General features: G+C 50.3%; 2 protein-coding genes across 6 annotated transcripts in view; one reads left to right on the top strand and one right to left on the bottom strand.

Moving 5' to 3' along the window:
* Positions 1-5194, top strand: part of AMN (amnion associated transmembrane protein) — a 77607-nt gene extending 72413 nt beyond the window's left edge. For both annotated transcript variants that reach the window (XM_077268983.1, XM_077268978.1), the window contains one exon: positions 5044-5194. In XM_077268983.1, coding sequence (XP_077125098.1) covers positions 5044-5130 — 87 coding nt within the window. In that variant the 3' untranslated portion in view covers positions 5131-5194. The remainder of the gene's footprint in view (positions 1-5043) is intronic.
* A 4324-nt stretch (positions 5195-9518) lies between these two features.
* The window catches only part of CDC42BPB (CDC42 binding protein kinase beta), a 96046-nt gene continuing 89214 nt past the window's right edge, over positions 9519-16350 (bottom strand). For 2 of the 4 annotated variants that reach the window (XM_077268938.1, XM_077268958.1), the window contains 7 exons: positions 13586-13683; positions 13422-13506; positions 12852-12972; positions 12651-12768; positions 11319-11439; positions 11032-11087; positions 9519-10481 (listed from right to left, as the gene is read on the bottom strand). In XM_077268938.1, the coding sequence (XP_077125053.1) occupies positions 10350-10481; positions 11032-11087; positions 11319-11439; positions 12651-12768; positions 12852-12972; positions 13422-13506; positions 13586-13683 (731 nt within the window). In that variant the 3' untranslated portion in view covers positions 9519-10349. The remainder of the gene's footprint in view (positions 10482-11031; positions 11088-11318; positions 11440-12650; positions 12769-12851; positions 12973-13421; positions 13507-13585; positions 13684-16350) is intronic. The other 2 variants (XM_077268948.1, XM_077268967.1) reach the window with 1 other exon arrangement.

Here is a 16350-nt window from a genome sequence, read left to right as displayed (position 1 = left end):
TTTCCTCACGTACCTGAGACACTGACACACGTAGACCCATAAAAATCAATGCATCTGTGCAGATGTCATTGATTTTTTGCGGACCGTGTCTCCGTGTGCCAAACACGGAGACATGTCAGTGTTCGTGGGAGCGCACGTTTTACACGGACCCAATAGAGTCAATGGGTCCGCGTAAAACACGGACCTCACACGGACATTCTCCGTCTGGGGTCCGTGTGCGTGCAGGAGACAGCGCTACAGTAAGCGCTGTCCCCCCCACATGGTGCTGAAGCCGGTATTCATATCTTCCCTGTAGCAGCGTTTGCTATAGAGAAAATATGAAGAATAGTGTTAAAAATAAAGATTTAGGTGTCAGCCGCCCCCCCACCCCCTGTGCGCCCCCCCGCTGGTCAGAAAATACTTACCCGCTCCCTCGCTCCTTCCTGGTCTGGCCGCGCCTCCTACTGTATGCGGTCACGTGGGGCCGATCATTTACAATCATGAATAGTCGGCTCCGCCCCTATGGGAGGTGGAGCCACATATTCATGACTGTAAATGATCGGCCCCACGTGACTGCATGCAGGAGAAGCCCCGGCCAGACCAGGAAGCAGCGAGGGAGCGGGTAAGTATTTTCTGACCAGCGGGGGGGGCGCACAGGGGGTGGGGGGGCGGCGGACACCTAAATCTTTATTTTTAACACTATTCTTCATATTTTCTCTACAGCAAACGTTGCTGCAGGGAAGATATGAATCGCAGCTTCAGCACCATGCAGAGTGGGTACCACACGCTCCGTGTGGTACCCACTCGCCATACGGGCGGCACACGTGTGCCGCACGTATGGCCTCCGTGAGTTCCCAGGCACACGGACACGGATAACTCCGGTACCGATTTATTCCGGTACCGGAATTATCTGGACGTGTGGGACAGCCCTAATACAAAGGTAATTGCACATAACAGATCCCAGGTGTAACCAGCAGGGAGGGTCACACCTCTCTGGAGAAGACTGCCATTAATTATCACACAGGTGGAAAGAAAGAAAGACTGCTGCTGTTAGCTAATGTAGCACACAATGACATAGGAACAAACAGACCAACAAAAAACACAAACAAATGGGATTTAGGCCATGTTCACACATTCAATGTTTGGTCAGTATTTTACATCAGTATTTGTTAGCAAAAATCAGGAGTGGGTGATAAATGCAAATGTGGTGACGTGTTTCTATTATACTTTTCCTCTGATTCCTCTCCTGGTTTTGGCTACATATACTTATGGAAAATACTGATCGTGTGAACATAGTCTAGTTCTGTATCAAGCATGAGGGCTACATGCAGGAACACTACATATCACTGACAGTGAGTTGCCCGCCTGGGCAGTGGGGTACTCGGTACCGCGTTCGGTACTTAAAGGGGATGTCACGGTGGCTGCGACCTGGTCCGTGGCCCTGGACGCCCAAAGGGAAAGTATTTTAGGGTTTTGTGAATACAGTTTGTGACGCCACCTGTGGTATTCGTTCAGTAGGGACCGACGCTGCTTAAAGGGGTCCTCTGGGGTGATGGTATGGCAGCTAGATGGTATAACTTCCCACAGGTGAAGTAGGTCCCCAGGGCTCCCAGTGTACGGTAAAGATGGTGGGTGGTGCGATGAAGAACGAGGACACAGGTTTGCAATGTCTTTACCTGGTTTACTGTAGGCTTCAGGCAACCGCAGTCCAGGGCACCAGTTCACAGGTACAGGCAGGGTACGGCCGGCTTGGAAGTGAATCCAGAGCCTCCCTTACCAGGTGGAGATCAAAGCCTTCCTCCAAGTGCGGTGGTGTTGTAGTCCCTTACTGCCTAAGGGTATGTTTCCACGTTCAGGAAACGCTGCGTTTTTGACGCTGCGTTTTTCCGCAGCGTCAAAAACGCAGCGTCCAGATGTTACAGCATAGTGGAGGGGATTTCATGAAATCCCGACTCCACTATGCGTTAAAAAACGCATGCGTTTTTGACGCGAAAACGCACATGCGGTGCGTTTTTTCAAAACGCAGCATGTTGCTACAATGAGCAAAACACGCAGGAACACCGCAGGTGACCTGCCAGTGACATCAGGTGCAGTTTTGGTCAGGATTTTACCTGCATAAAATCCTGACCAAAGCCTGAAGCAATCCTGAACGTGGACACATACCCTAAGGCTTCCAATAAGGTCCTCACAGTTCCGCTCTGTCCCCCATAAAGGTAAGGACACAACCCGTATGACAGGTGAACTGGGCCTTTTTACAGGGACTCTATCATGACCCGGGCCCTATAGATATCACTGTGTCTCCTGGGTATCAATGCGGACAGGTGATGTACAATCCAGCTGTCCTGCCGGTTTCAGCTATGCCACGGTCTTCAGGCTACCAGAATCTGCACTAGCCAGGGAGGTAGCCACTTCTCAGCTCTGCTCTACTGGTGTTATTCTCCTGCGCTTTCTCCCTCCTGCACTCTTCTTACAAGCTGTTCGTTCTTTCTAGTTCTCTTAATCCTGGAGCTGCAGCACCTCAGACTGTACAGCTCCAGTTCGCTGTCAGACACTCACTGCTCACTAACTTCCCCTCCAGCCAGAATATATCAGGGCAGCTCCCCCTTCTGGCCTGGAGTATGAACATGTTGTATGTAGTGTTTACCTGGTGGAAGATATCCTTCATCGCTTCCAAGCGTGACACCACTCTCCCCAAGGGGAAAGCAATGCCACTGTGACGGCCAGGACCCTGGGGCGTCACAACAGCAGCCGAGGTGCAGGAGATTTGGGGACACGGCCCTCACACTCCAGACCAAGGACATTGATCACACATTCACATGATGGTGGATTCACTCCAACCGCTCACACGGGGACACGACGCCTCCTTTACAAAAGATAATCGTACACGTTATGAGAACCACATTTTGTGATCAGGAAACTAGTGCGACTGTAATATGTGAAGTTGGAAAAGAAATGTACAATTACCCTGGGGCTATTAGCATCGGCCTCTAGAGGTTTTTGCCTCTTCTGGATCACCAGCTCAGCCTAGTGCAATGTCACTGACCTCCAGTCCTCTAGACCCACCAAAGGGTCATGTTTTCAGGTTTTCCTTAGTATTGATGATAATTTCATCACTTGCTCAAGCATTAATTCTTTCACTGTGCAATACTAAGGAAATCCAGAAAATATCACCTGTTGGAGGGTCTGGAGGTCAGAAACTCTGTCCTATAGGGTCAACGCAATGGACTGGAGTCAACCTTCAACCTAAACAACTATCAACACATCAGACATGATCAGCACAATCTACAGAACACTCTGGAAACTCAATGGCAAACCACCAATGGCAGCTATGGAAACCATGAGCCAAGGGGACCCAGTACCAACACAGCCCACAGCCCCCCATCATCACACATCGGACACTCCATGGCATACTACAATGGCAGCTATGGGGACCAAGAGCCAAGGCAACCCAGTGCCAGCAGAGCCCACAGACCCCCATCACACACCAGACACTCCATGGCATAGCACAATGGCGGCTATAAGGACCATGATCCAAGGGAACCCAGTGCAAGCGCAGCCCACAGCTCCCCATAATCAAACACAAACGTTAACCGCATCAAAATGCTGATACAATAGAAAGTAATGATGACAAAGATAATCAGCTGACATGTCGTCCTCCATCACCAGCAGACTCCTCAGCAGAACAAGCACAATGACTACACTACATGACGCCCACTAGGGTCACCGTACTGTCAGTGGAGTTGAAGTGAAGTGGGGTACAGTAGTGTCCTCATACTGTGCATGTGGGGGGATCATACTGTGTTTGGGGGGCACTTTTGCTGGCATCGTACTTTATGGAATGAAAGAGGAAAATTGACTTTGTAAAGGCACACGCTCTTGTGTGACCCCAAACAATATTATATTTTTTTTGTGGCACAAGGGGCCATTAGAACTTCGCCTATGTGACCCCATGATTTCTAAGTATGTCCCTGTCTACACACTCTCCAATTTACTTCCCTTGTTCATGGGATTTCTACTCAGGACTTCAGAACTGCGAGCACCACTGCGAAGCTCTACGGCCCCAGCCTCACACTACAAATTGAGCACCCAGTATATATATATATATATATATATAGAATGCAAGGGGCAGGATATACACAGAGTACAACAGAACATGGCGTCTATACATCAGGACATCTAGGAGATGTAGAGCCGAGTCCACAGCGCAAACCACTGAGCTGATGTTCCCACGCACTTCATACAGGACAGAAATAGTGATGAGCGAGCGTGCCGGGATAAGGTATTATTGGCACATGCTCAGGGGCCACAGAGAGACTTCAGTGAGCTCAGATACAAGTCCCCGCAGCTACATGTCTCGCGGCTGTTAGGCAATCCCTGCGTGTCTCGCGCCTGTTAGGCAATCCCTGCGTGTCTCGCGCCTGTTAGGCAATCCCTGCGTGTCTCGCGCCTGTTAGGCAATCCCTGCGTGTCTCGCGCCTGTTAGGCAATCCCTGCGTGTCTCGCGCCTGTTAGACAATCCCTGCGTGTCTCGCGCCTGTTAGGCAATCCCTGTGTGTCTCGCGGCTGTTAGACAATCCCTGCGTCTCGCGCCTGTTAGGCAATCCCTGCGTGTCTCGCGCCTGTTAGGCAATCCCTGCGTGTCTCGCGCCTGTTAGGCAATCCCTGCGTGTCTCGCGCCTGTTAGGCAATCCCTGCGTGTCTCGCGCCTGTTAGACAATCCCTGCGTGTCTCGCGCCTGTTAGGCAATCCCTGTGTGTCTCGCGGCTGTTAGACAATCCCTGTGTCTCGCGCCTGTTAGGCAATCCCTGCGTGTCTCGCGCCTGTTAGGCAATCCCTGCGTGTCTCGCGCCTGTTAGGCAATCCCTGCGTGTCTCGCGCCTGTTAGGCAATCCCTGCGTGTCTCGCGCCTGTTAGGCAATCCCTGCGTGTCTAGCGCCTGTTAGGCAATCCCTTCTTTTACATACACACCAAAGACCCACTAGCACCGGAGCGCCCCGGTATTACCTTATCCGAACACATTCGCTCATCGCTAATAAACAACCTTTCCTTTTTCTTGCTCCACAGGGTTCAGACTGCAGTAAAGACGATTTGCCAGAAGTCACATGGCACAAAACGGAATTCTCTAATCCCGCATTTGATTTTAATCTATAATTTGTACAATTCTTTGGGTTGTGAAAAAATAAATGGGATTTAGTAATGTGTCATCCAAAAAATATTTATGGTTTTGAATGTTTCTTTTTTTTTTACAATTTTTAGGAACAAAAATAGAAAATTTGCCATTAGATCTTTACGCTTTTATTGACCGCAGACAATTGCCCTGGACATAATGGGGCATTATCATCACAATGGGTCCTGTATGTGTGAGAAAAGTGATCATTTGTTAATTAACAGACTATTGTGCAAAAGCTAATGGCAATTTACAAACATAAGATGTATACAATGTCCCTTTCTGATGACATTCTCGGAGTCATATTTCTAAGAAGCTGAACACTTTGTCACTTTCCCCCCTGATAAATCCGGGCTGTGCTGATCTCTCATGTTCCTGAGAGTTATAACTTTCGACTCTTTTATGAACCTTCCCGCTGAACAGTGTCGCACAGGAGACAACATGGCTGCATCGCTTTCTCTCCTCTATCAGGGAGGGAGTTCTGACATTTGTGGTTTGCGGTGATGTTCGTCCTCTTTGTACAGATCCTCCCATTGTATGTGACCAGTACAACCCTAAAACATTGCCCTTAAAATGATATTACACAGTACCTCATTGTCAAGAGAAATGCGTTTCCTTCTCACCTAGGACTGATCTCTCAAAATTCACAGGTAAAAGATTTCTTTAGAGTAACTGTTGTTTTATTCCTCTGAATCCCAGAATAAGTGGGGGTCTCAGACTTGCATTACTCAGCTGATAAGCGGTCACACGGACCCCAAACAGCACAGCTCTGTACACAAAACTGCCACTCAGACTGGATCCACTTCTATGGGAGGTAAGCTGCAGTACCAAGAATGGCCACCACACAGTGTATGGAGCTGGTGATCAACTTCCCCTCAGCCTGGACAATCTCTTTAATATACATAAAAAAAATAAAAAATAAAATAAAAATATTATATATATATATATTTTCATGGGTGGAATTGAATGACACTGTCCATGAGATTGTCACAGATGATGATTACATGATTGATTCTCCAACATATCAGACAAATCGAAAGTCGCTACAAGACTTAGTGGAACCTACCAATCCCCATGGCCATTGGCTCTCCAACATTAGGAATTGTGACACCCCCTCCTCATATATGTAAAAAAGTCTGGATAAAGTGTCTGGTCCGTCACTTGCACTGGTCTCGCTCTCGCACGTTGTGGCTGGGGGTCTCTTGAGCAGAAGTGTACAACATCTGATATGTTGTATATAAGGTTGTGGAGTGTTAGTCGGGAGACCCCCGGCCCACCTGGGCTGCACACAAACCGTAAAAGTGGCAGCCGAGACACAAGTGTAAAGCAATCAAAGAGGAAGGACATCAGAACTAAACCACAAAATGTAACTAGATTTTTTTTTATTAATAAGTTACATTAAATTTTAGACAACATATGAAAATCCAGAATACATTTCCTCTTAGACGGGATTTTTTTTGCACTTTTTTGTTTTGTTTTAAATCAGCGATCGGTGATTTTTGTTTAATTTTATAAACGGCTCCAGACCCCACTGTGATTCCTCCAGGTCTCCGCACCCTCATTGCCAGATATATACAAAAGAAAAACATAACAAAAAGGACACGTAAAATGTCACGACAGACCAGGATTTGACTGCTCACTGCGGATTTATTAACAGGTCTCATGTTAAAAAAAACAAACAAAAACAAATCTTACAATTTATAATTACAGAAACAAACAAAAATTACATAAAAGTAAAAACCAGGCCCCTCCATAAGCAGTAGTGTGTGGGTGGCCTCCCTCAGCCTGAAGCACATGGGGGGCGACCGATCACGCAACAGAAGTCCTCAGAGACCTCACTTTTTTGTTTTAAAAACTTAAAAATAAGTGCAAGTCCTATACAGTGTATCAGAAAAATCATCATTAGCCCAAAGGAACCAAGGAAATGTAACCTAATGACAATCCGACTGTCAGAATTGGCACGAAAGGCACGCTAGTAATGACAGCGACGACACGGGGGCGCCATGAGCATAACTACAAGCTCGTCAAGGAGCGTGGCCGCGGCTCGTGGGTAATAAAATGTATTATACAAGGAAGCAAGAAGAGTAAATATACACATGGGGGGGGAAGCGCCACCGAAGCAACGTATACATGGGGCGTGGAAACCTACTGTCAATCACGTGGCCTCATGCAGGTTAGAGACTCACTGCTCTGTGCTGGCAAAAAAAAAAAAAAAAAGGAAATCACTATGTTTTGTGGTCGCCACAATTCATAATAATAAAAAAACATACCAAATATAATTTGCTGCAAATAAAAACCGGAACAACCAAATGGCAGTGAAAAAATATTATGGACTGCAGCAAAAAAAATGTTCAATCCTACGCGAGTTCTTCTTAAAAGTTGGAAAACGCAATTAAAAAAATAATAATACATATATATGTATTTATTTCTGTAGTGTCGTCACCGGCTAATTCATAGATGGGATGAATTTGAAAAAGTTGAAAAAAAGTGTCAGGAAGTGGAACAGAGCGGTGCATGAGGGCACTTTTACACGTTATTTACAAAAAAAAACAAAAAAAAAACAGAATACTATTATTAATTAACTTAGAAACACATTTATCTGGATCTTCAGTAACTTAATGATTTCTCAGGTTGGAAATGTGCGGATGATTGGGAAATGCCTACTCCGCTCACATGCAGAGCTGCAGCATTCTGCTCCTCGTCTCGTCCACACTGTGAAAGTAGCAGAACGCATTTAGTACAAGCAAGAACCAGATGTTTGGATGCAGCTTTGGATGTGACTGGAGTAGAGCAGGTGTTCAGGAGAAACATTTCCAACCTGACAATACCATCGGCCACACTAGAAAGCCCCCCATACATGATTAACCTCGGAGGCCACTGTGAATACATGTTCCTTTAAGACAAGAGTTTACAATTCTGCATCTCGCCCGGGCACACGAGGGCGGCGGTCTCACCCCGGCACACGAGCGCGGCGATCTAACCCCGGCACACGAGCGCGGCGGTCTCACCCCGGCACACGAGGGCGGCGATCTCACCCCGGCACACGAGGGCGGCGATCTCACCCCGGCACACGAGGGCGGCGATCTCACCCCGACACACGAGGGCGGCGATCTCACCCCGACACACGAGGGCGGCGATCTCACCCCGACACACGAGGGCGGCGATCTCACCCCGGCACACGAGGGCGGCGATCTGACCCCGGCACACGAGGGCGGCAATCTGACCCCGGCACACGAGGGCGGCGATCTGACCCCGGCACACGAGGGCGGCGATCTGACCCCGACACACGAGGGCGGCGATCTCACCCCGGCACACGAGGGCGGCGATCTCACCCCGGCACACGAGGGCGGCGATCTCACCCCGGCACACGAGGGCGGCGATCTGACCCCGGCACACGAGGGCGGCGATCTGACCCCGGCACACGAGGGCGGCGATCTGACCCCGGCACACGAGGGCGGCGATCTGACCCCGGCACACGAGGGCGGCGATCTGACCCCAGCACACGAGGGCGGCGATCTCACCCCGGCACACGAGGGCGGCGATCTCACCCCGGCACACGAGGGCGGCGATCTCACCCCGGCACACGAGGGCGGCGATCTCACCCCGGCACACGAGGGCGGCGATCTCACCCCGGCACACAAGGGCGGCGATCTCACCCCGGCACACGAGGGCGGCGATCTCACCCCGGCACACGAGGGCGGCGATCTCACCCCGGCACACGAGGGCGGCGATCTCACCCCGGCACACGAGGGCGGCGATCTCACCCCGGCACACGAGGGCGGCGATCTCACCCCGGCACACGAGCGCGGCGATCTAACCCCGGCACACGAGCGCGGCGGTCTCACCCCGGCACACGAGGGCGGCGATCTCACCCCGGCACACGAGGGCGGCGATCTCACCCCGGCACACGAGGGCGGCGATCTGACCCCGACACACGAGGGCGGCGATCTCACCCCGGCACACGAGGGCGGCGATCTCACCCCGGCACACGAGGGCGGCGATCTGACCCCGGCACACGAGGGCGGCGATCTCACCCCGGCACACGAGGGCGGCGATCTCACCCCGGCACACGAGGGCGGCGATCTCACCCCGGCACACGAGGGCGGCGATCTCACCCCGGCACACGAGGGCGGCGATCTCACCCCGGCACACGAGGGCGGCGATCTCACCCCGGCACACGAGGGCGGCGATCTCACCCCGGCACACGAGGGCGGCGATCTCACCCCGGCACACGAGGGCGGCGATCTCACCCCGGCACACGAGGGCGGCGATCTCACCCCGGCACACGAGGGCGGCGATCTCACCCCGGCACACGAGGGCGGCGATCTCACCCCGGCACACGAGGGCGGCGATCTCACCCCGGCACACGAGGGCGGCGATCTCACCCCGGCACACGAGGGCGGCGATCTCACCCCGGCACACGAGGGCGGCGATCTCACCCCGGCACACGAGGGCGGCGATCTCACCCCGGCACACGAGGGCGGCGATCTCACGAAGGCTTGAGCAACAGAGCGCCTGGTACCGTGGAGCTTTTGCGGTTGAGGAATGTACAACTCTACACGTAATAACAAAATAATTAGAATAAACTTCCTGGAGTAGTTTGCAGAATTATGGCGCAATTTCATTAGAAATAGTTAGGCTTTAAATACTGATTTAGGAGAACATTATTTCAGGCCCAGTGGGCTGCTGACTGTGTGGGACAACTCCCCAGGCTGTCAGAGCATGATGGGAGTGGTCCTCACAGAGTTAGTGTCTCTTCCTCTTCTATTTGCAGGGATCATTAGAGAGATCCCAATAACAAGCTACACGTTCCTAGACAAAAAACTCAATCATGTTCCTAGTTTGCTGGCGTTTCCTCCTCCGCCCGTCACCGATACCTGTGGCAGCAGCTTTCGTTGTTTCCCAGAATCTAGCAGCATCGTACAAAAAGGGAGATAATCATATAAAATTTTTTTACAAAATAAAAACCTCCTATCAGTGGAACGGATATTAGAAACGGTCAACTCATTTGCATATAAAAGCTCCATCACATATATTAAACCTTGATTTTTCTTTACGTTGTATCTACAATAATGGGGTGGGGGGTGCTGTGTGTTGGGGGAGAGAGGTAGGGGATGTCCGTGCAACACATCTTGGCACTATTGCATGGGACTGACACACTACAAAGATGACATCTCTGGAGAGTGAGCGCCAGCAGCACCCGCTATGCGTCACAGGCGGACTGATCCAGGCCGTCCAGCGTCAGTTGGTTCCTATGTGGGGAGTTGGGGCTCGGTGGGCTGCTTGGGTTGGAGCTGTTTGAGGGAGTGGAATGTTTTGTGGAGTCTGAATCCGGCTGCAGGATGAAAACAGAGACAAAAGCATATTACATACACCACAAGGGAAAGCTCACTACACACAGACACTATCAGAAGGAGCTCACTACACATAAATATACACAGCCACCACAAGGGGGAGCTCTCGACACAGCCACTACCGGAGGGAGCTCACTACACACAGCCACCAGAGGGAGCTCACTACACACAGATATATACAGCCACCACTAGGGGGAGCTCACTACACACAGCCACTACCAGAGGGAGCTCACTACACAAAGGTATATACAGCCCCCACTAGGGGGAGCTCACTACACACAGGTATATACAGCCACCACTAGGGGGAGCTCACTACACACAGGTATATACAGCCACCACTAGGGGGAGCCCACTTTACAAAGATATATACAGCCACCACCAGGAAAGAGCTAAATGCATACAGATGTATGTGAATGCAATAATTTTTATTTATTTATTTATTTTTTTTAACTCAACCACCATTTTAATTTAAAAAAAAATGCAGTGCTGTAAGGAATACAGAAATTATGACAGGATGGGAAAGGAGATTACCTCTTTTTCTATGTCTTGATCAATGTCTGATATACTTCTTGATGAATCACCTGTACCTGAAGGGAACAAGTGTTTCACATTAGTGACCTCCGGACGTGGACATATTGATTGAGGTGAAAATTGAATATATAGCGAAAACGCCAATAGTTCTCAATGATCTTCCCTTAAAGGAACGCTGGAGATAAGCTGCGCCAGGTGTCTCCAGAATGGAAAATAAATTGGCTAATACCACGCTGTGGCAGTTTAGGGATAGAAGCAGAGGAACCCATGTGGGGCTAGCCCCTTACCTGAGGATGGCCAGGAAATGTAGGACCTGCTTCTGAGCTGCTGCTGTCGGGCCAGGTTGGTGGTGGAGGGTGGACGTGACTTTTCTCGGGGGTTTTCGTCTTGGGCCGATGGCATGACAGTCTATGGAGGAGAAACCAAGATTTTAGTGCTACTGTTATTACAATATTTACACAGTGTTAACGGGCAATGTCCTTTATACTGGGTGCAGCGGACGGACTCAAACACCCGATCATCAGGGCAAAGCAAGAAGTGCTGGATATAGAACCTCTACTCATCCAACTCTGCAAGATTAGGCCAGCAGGAAAGTGGTTAATTTTACACTGTAAATTTCCTTCAAGCAAACATCTGATAGTAGGAAAGAGGTCCATCTGAAGGCTGAGCGGAAATAATAAATCACTCGGCACATTATTATCACCACAGAGGTTCTGTACACTTCTGTTTAAGTCTGATAATCCAAAACATCCCATAATCCAGTCACATTGAATTAAAGGAACTTTACTAAAGCAGAAAGTTACAGCAAAGTGGGTTATAAGCCTCAAAATCCAAAAATATTCCAAAAAGCTGCATGACAGGTATACGGTATATTCTGAGCATGAAGCGGTGGAGACAACACTGCAAGCCACAGAGAGCAGGCGTTCAACATGATTAGAAAAACATGGCAGCGCCACCCCAGACTACGGTGGCTGCATGCAGTACTGCAGCTCTGCTGACCTGAATGTGGCTGCAATACTGGACGCGACCTGTGCAGAGGGATGGAGCTGTTCATGGAAGAAACCAGCCATGCATTTATAACCCTGTGATCTGCTCCGGATTTCTCCCGTCATGCTGCTGGTTAGTTGCTGCGTTTCAGGCCTGCAGGGATTGGGGTGGATTCCTGCTACCGTTTCGCTATACTCCTACCCTTGGTAAAGAGGGAGCAGAGGAGGAAGAGGGCCGAGAGCTCGGCTTGTGCTGCAGATAGTTGTTGGCAGAGACAGGGTTCATGTGATAGACTCAAAGTTTGAAGAAGGCAAGATCAGGAGAGTTTGGAGAGCGCGGTGCGTGAGGACTTTCACTCTGAGGACAGGAGAAGAGCAGTGTCTTATAAGAGCTCGGCTGTTTACTCCAGAGCTGCATTCAGAGTTCAGCTTCATCATCTCAGCCCCCTGCTAGCTCAGTATCTGCGCATAACAGTCTCTGCAGATGTTTGAAAGCAGCTCTGGATGTGACTGGAGTATACGAGACGCTGTGATATGCAGCTCTGGATATGACTGGAGTATCCGACACGCCATGATATGCAGCTCTGGATGTGACTGGAGTATACGAGACGCGATGAGCCGCTGATATTTTACCAGAGGGAGATCCATCAGCACTTGCATCCCGTCTCCAGGACCCATGTGCGCCACGTGGTTGAAATTGGTGGGGTTGGAGATCATCTTCGAGCGCAGCTCGGGATCTCGGAGCATTTCCCTACAAGAAGAGGGCGAGTTTTAGGTGAGTCTACATCTACGTTACCGGTAAATGATAAAAGCCGCCATATACGCCGCCGATACCTGCGCTGCTGTAATCGTTCTTCTTCCGGGACTTTAAAGACGAATCTTCGCTTACTCCTGGTTCTCACCATCTGCTTCTTGCTGTTATCGGACGTCTCGGGGACTGTGAGGACGGCCCCTTCTAGAAGACATTGGAGACAGACATTTCTACAAACCATCAAAAAATAGGATTAGAAGCTGCTGACAGGTTAGGACTTTACAACATTCCCATAATCTAGGCAGAGTTTGTCTTACCGCTCCTCCTCCGCCGATAGCATCTCATTGTGGACCTGTGACCGCTGCAGTGGCCATTGCCCAAAGCTGCCGACAGAGTCACAGGTCCATTTAGAGGCCATCGAAGGAGACCATGACACAGTAAGGAGAGCGTCTCTGCAGCTTTGCTACCACTTATTTTGGAGAATGGGGCCCTGCTGTTAGAGAGATGGCCGGCTGGTAATTTGCAGAATGAGCCCCCATCAGGTAGCAGTAGACGTGACTTCACCGGCCCCACTTACCCCCAGATAGGGCAGCGAGCAGAGCCGGGATAACCCTATAAGTACTGTGAGTGCACATGGGTGAACATAAACCAACCTGAATATGTGCTCTTCAGATACAGGAGGCGCGGAGGCTCCGAGTTCAACAGGTTGAGGGTCCCTTCTACATTTAATGGCTTGATCTGCCAAAGAAGCAAATATCCAGTATATACATATATGCAACATATAGGGGGCGCGTAAGTCACTGGGGGTCCGACTCACCCTCCTCAGTCCTATGGTCTGCACCCATTCCATAGAGTGGACGTCAAACACATCAATTCCGTATTCACTGTAGATTGTCACATAGGAAGGACTACAACCTGGGGGGCAAACAATATATATATATATAACTATCAATCAGTTTACTTGTTTAGGGGGAAGTGATTACAATGTAGCATCCTATATAGAGGTCTATAAGCCCCATATAAACAGAAAAGAAGCCAAGTACTTTTTGCTTTACCTGCTATACACAAGACTTAAAGGGTTAAGCATCCAAGATGGGGGGTTCCCTATGACCATCACTGCAGGGGACCTTTATGAAGACCACCATTGCAGCCCGCCAAGTCCCCTGCCGCTTCTTGCATTGCATGCACATGGTGACAATATGACTGTTGGTCAATAATCGACCGTTCCCCGATCAGGGGGTGAGCGCAGTGCCAGCACCAACGTGGGCAAGACTTGGTGGTGACCGCTCTCAGTCAGGAGGGCTAGGGAGTGCCTGCATACATCCATCACGGTCCAACCTCTTCCCACCATTAAATATGCTGCTACTGCCCGTGACATGGCACGCTCAGGGATCTCACTTTCATGTTCTGTTTTTATATTGTGGCCTCTTACCCCCCAAAAAGTCCACATAAATATTTCCCAGAATAAAAACACAGAGGCTGATATTATTCTGTGCTCTGTGGTGAGGGCTTATATTCAGGGGAGGTCAGGTATACTTATTTTTGTTGCCATGAACAACGATCCACATTTATTCTGGACCAAGAAAGTATACACACACACTGCACATACACGTGTACACACACACACAGACACTGCACATACACGTGTATATACAAACACACTGCACATACACGTGTATATACGCACACACTGCACATACACGTGTATATACGCACACACTGCACATACACGTGTATATACGCACACACTGCACATACACGTGTATATACGCACGCACACACTGCACATACACATGTGTATATACGCACACACTGCACATACACATGTGTATATACGCACACACACGTGTATATACGAACACTGCACATACACATTTGTATATACGCACACTGCGCACACACGTGTATACGCACACGTGTATATGCAGACACTGCGCACACACGTATATATGCAGACACTGCACGCACACACACGTGTATATGCAGACACTGCGCGCACACACACGTGTATATGCAGACACTGCGCGCGCACACACGTGTATATGCAGACACTGCGCGCGCACACACGTGTATATGCAGACACTGCGCACACACACAAGTGTATATGCAGACATTGCACACACACACACGTGTATATGCAGACACTGCGCACACACGTGTATATGCAGACACTGCGCGCGCACACACGTGTATATGCAGACACTGCGCGCGCACACACGTGTATATGCAGACACTGCGCGCGCACACACGTGTATATGCAGACACTGCGCGCGCACACACGTGTATATGCAGACACTGCGCGCGCACACACGTGTATATGCAGACACTGCGCGCACACACACGTGTATATGCAGACACTGCGCGCGCACACGTGTATATGCAGACACTGCGCGCGCACACGTGTATATGCAGACACTGCGCGCACACACGTGTATATGCAGACACTGCGCGCACACACGTGTATATGCAGACACTGCGCGCACACACGTGTATATGCAGACATTGCGCACGCACACACACACGTGTATATGCAGACACTGCGCACGCACACACACGTGTATATGCAGACCCTGCGCGCGCACACACACGTGTATATGCAGACGCTGCGCGCGCACACACACGTGTATATGCAGACGCTGCGCGCGCACACACACGTGTATATGCAGACGCTGCGCGCGCACACACGTGTATATGCAGACACTGCGCGCACACACGTGTATATGCAGACACTGCGCGCACACACGTGTATATGCAGACACTGCGCGCACACACGTGTATATGCAGACACTGCGCGCACACGTGTATATGCAGACACTGCGCGCACACACGTGTATATGCAGACACTGCGCGCACACACGTGTATATGCAGACACTGCGCGCACACACGTGTATATGCAGACACTGCGCGCACACACGTGTATATGCAGACACTGCGCGCACACACGTGTATATGCAGACACTGCGCGCACACACGTGTATTTGCAGACACTGCGCACACACACACGTGTATATGCAGACATTGCGCGCGCACACACACGTGTATATGCAGACACTGCGCGCGCGCACACACACGTGTATATGCAGACACTGCGCGCGCGCACACACACGTGTATATGCAGACACTGTGCGCACACACGTGTATATGCAGACACTGCGCGCACACATGTGTATATGCAGACACTGCGCACACACACGTGTATATGCAGACATTGCGCACACACACACACGTGTATATGCAGACACTGCGCACACACACACACGTGTATATGCAGACACTGCGCGCGCACACACGTGTATATGCAGACACTGCGCGCGCACACACGTGTATATGTAGACACTGCGCACACACACACGTGTATATGCAGACACTGCGCACACACACGTATATATGCAGACACTGCGCACACACACGTGTATATGCAGACACTGCGCACACACACGTGTATATGCAGACACTGCGCGCACACACGTGTATATGCAGACACTGCGCGCGCGCGCACACACGTGTATATGCAGACAATGCGCACACACACGTGTATATGCAGACACTGCACACACACACACGTGTATATGCAGACACTG

The sequence above is a fragment of the Ranitomeya variabilis genome, chromosome 1 (assembly GCF_051348905.1).
Source record: "Ranitomeya variabilis isolate aRanVar5 chromosome 1, aRanVar5.hap1, whole genome shotgun sequence".
NCBI classification, from domain to species: Eukaryota; Metazoa; Chordata; class Amphibia; order Anura; family Dendrobatidae; genus Ranitomeya; species Ranitomeya variabilis.
This window is presented reverse-complemented; position numbering and strand designations above follow the sequence as displayed.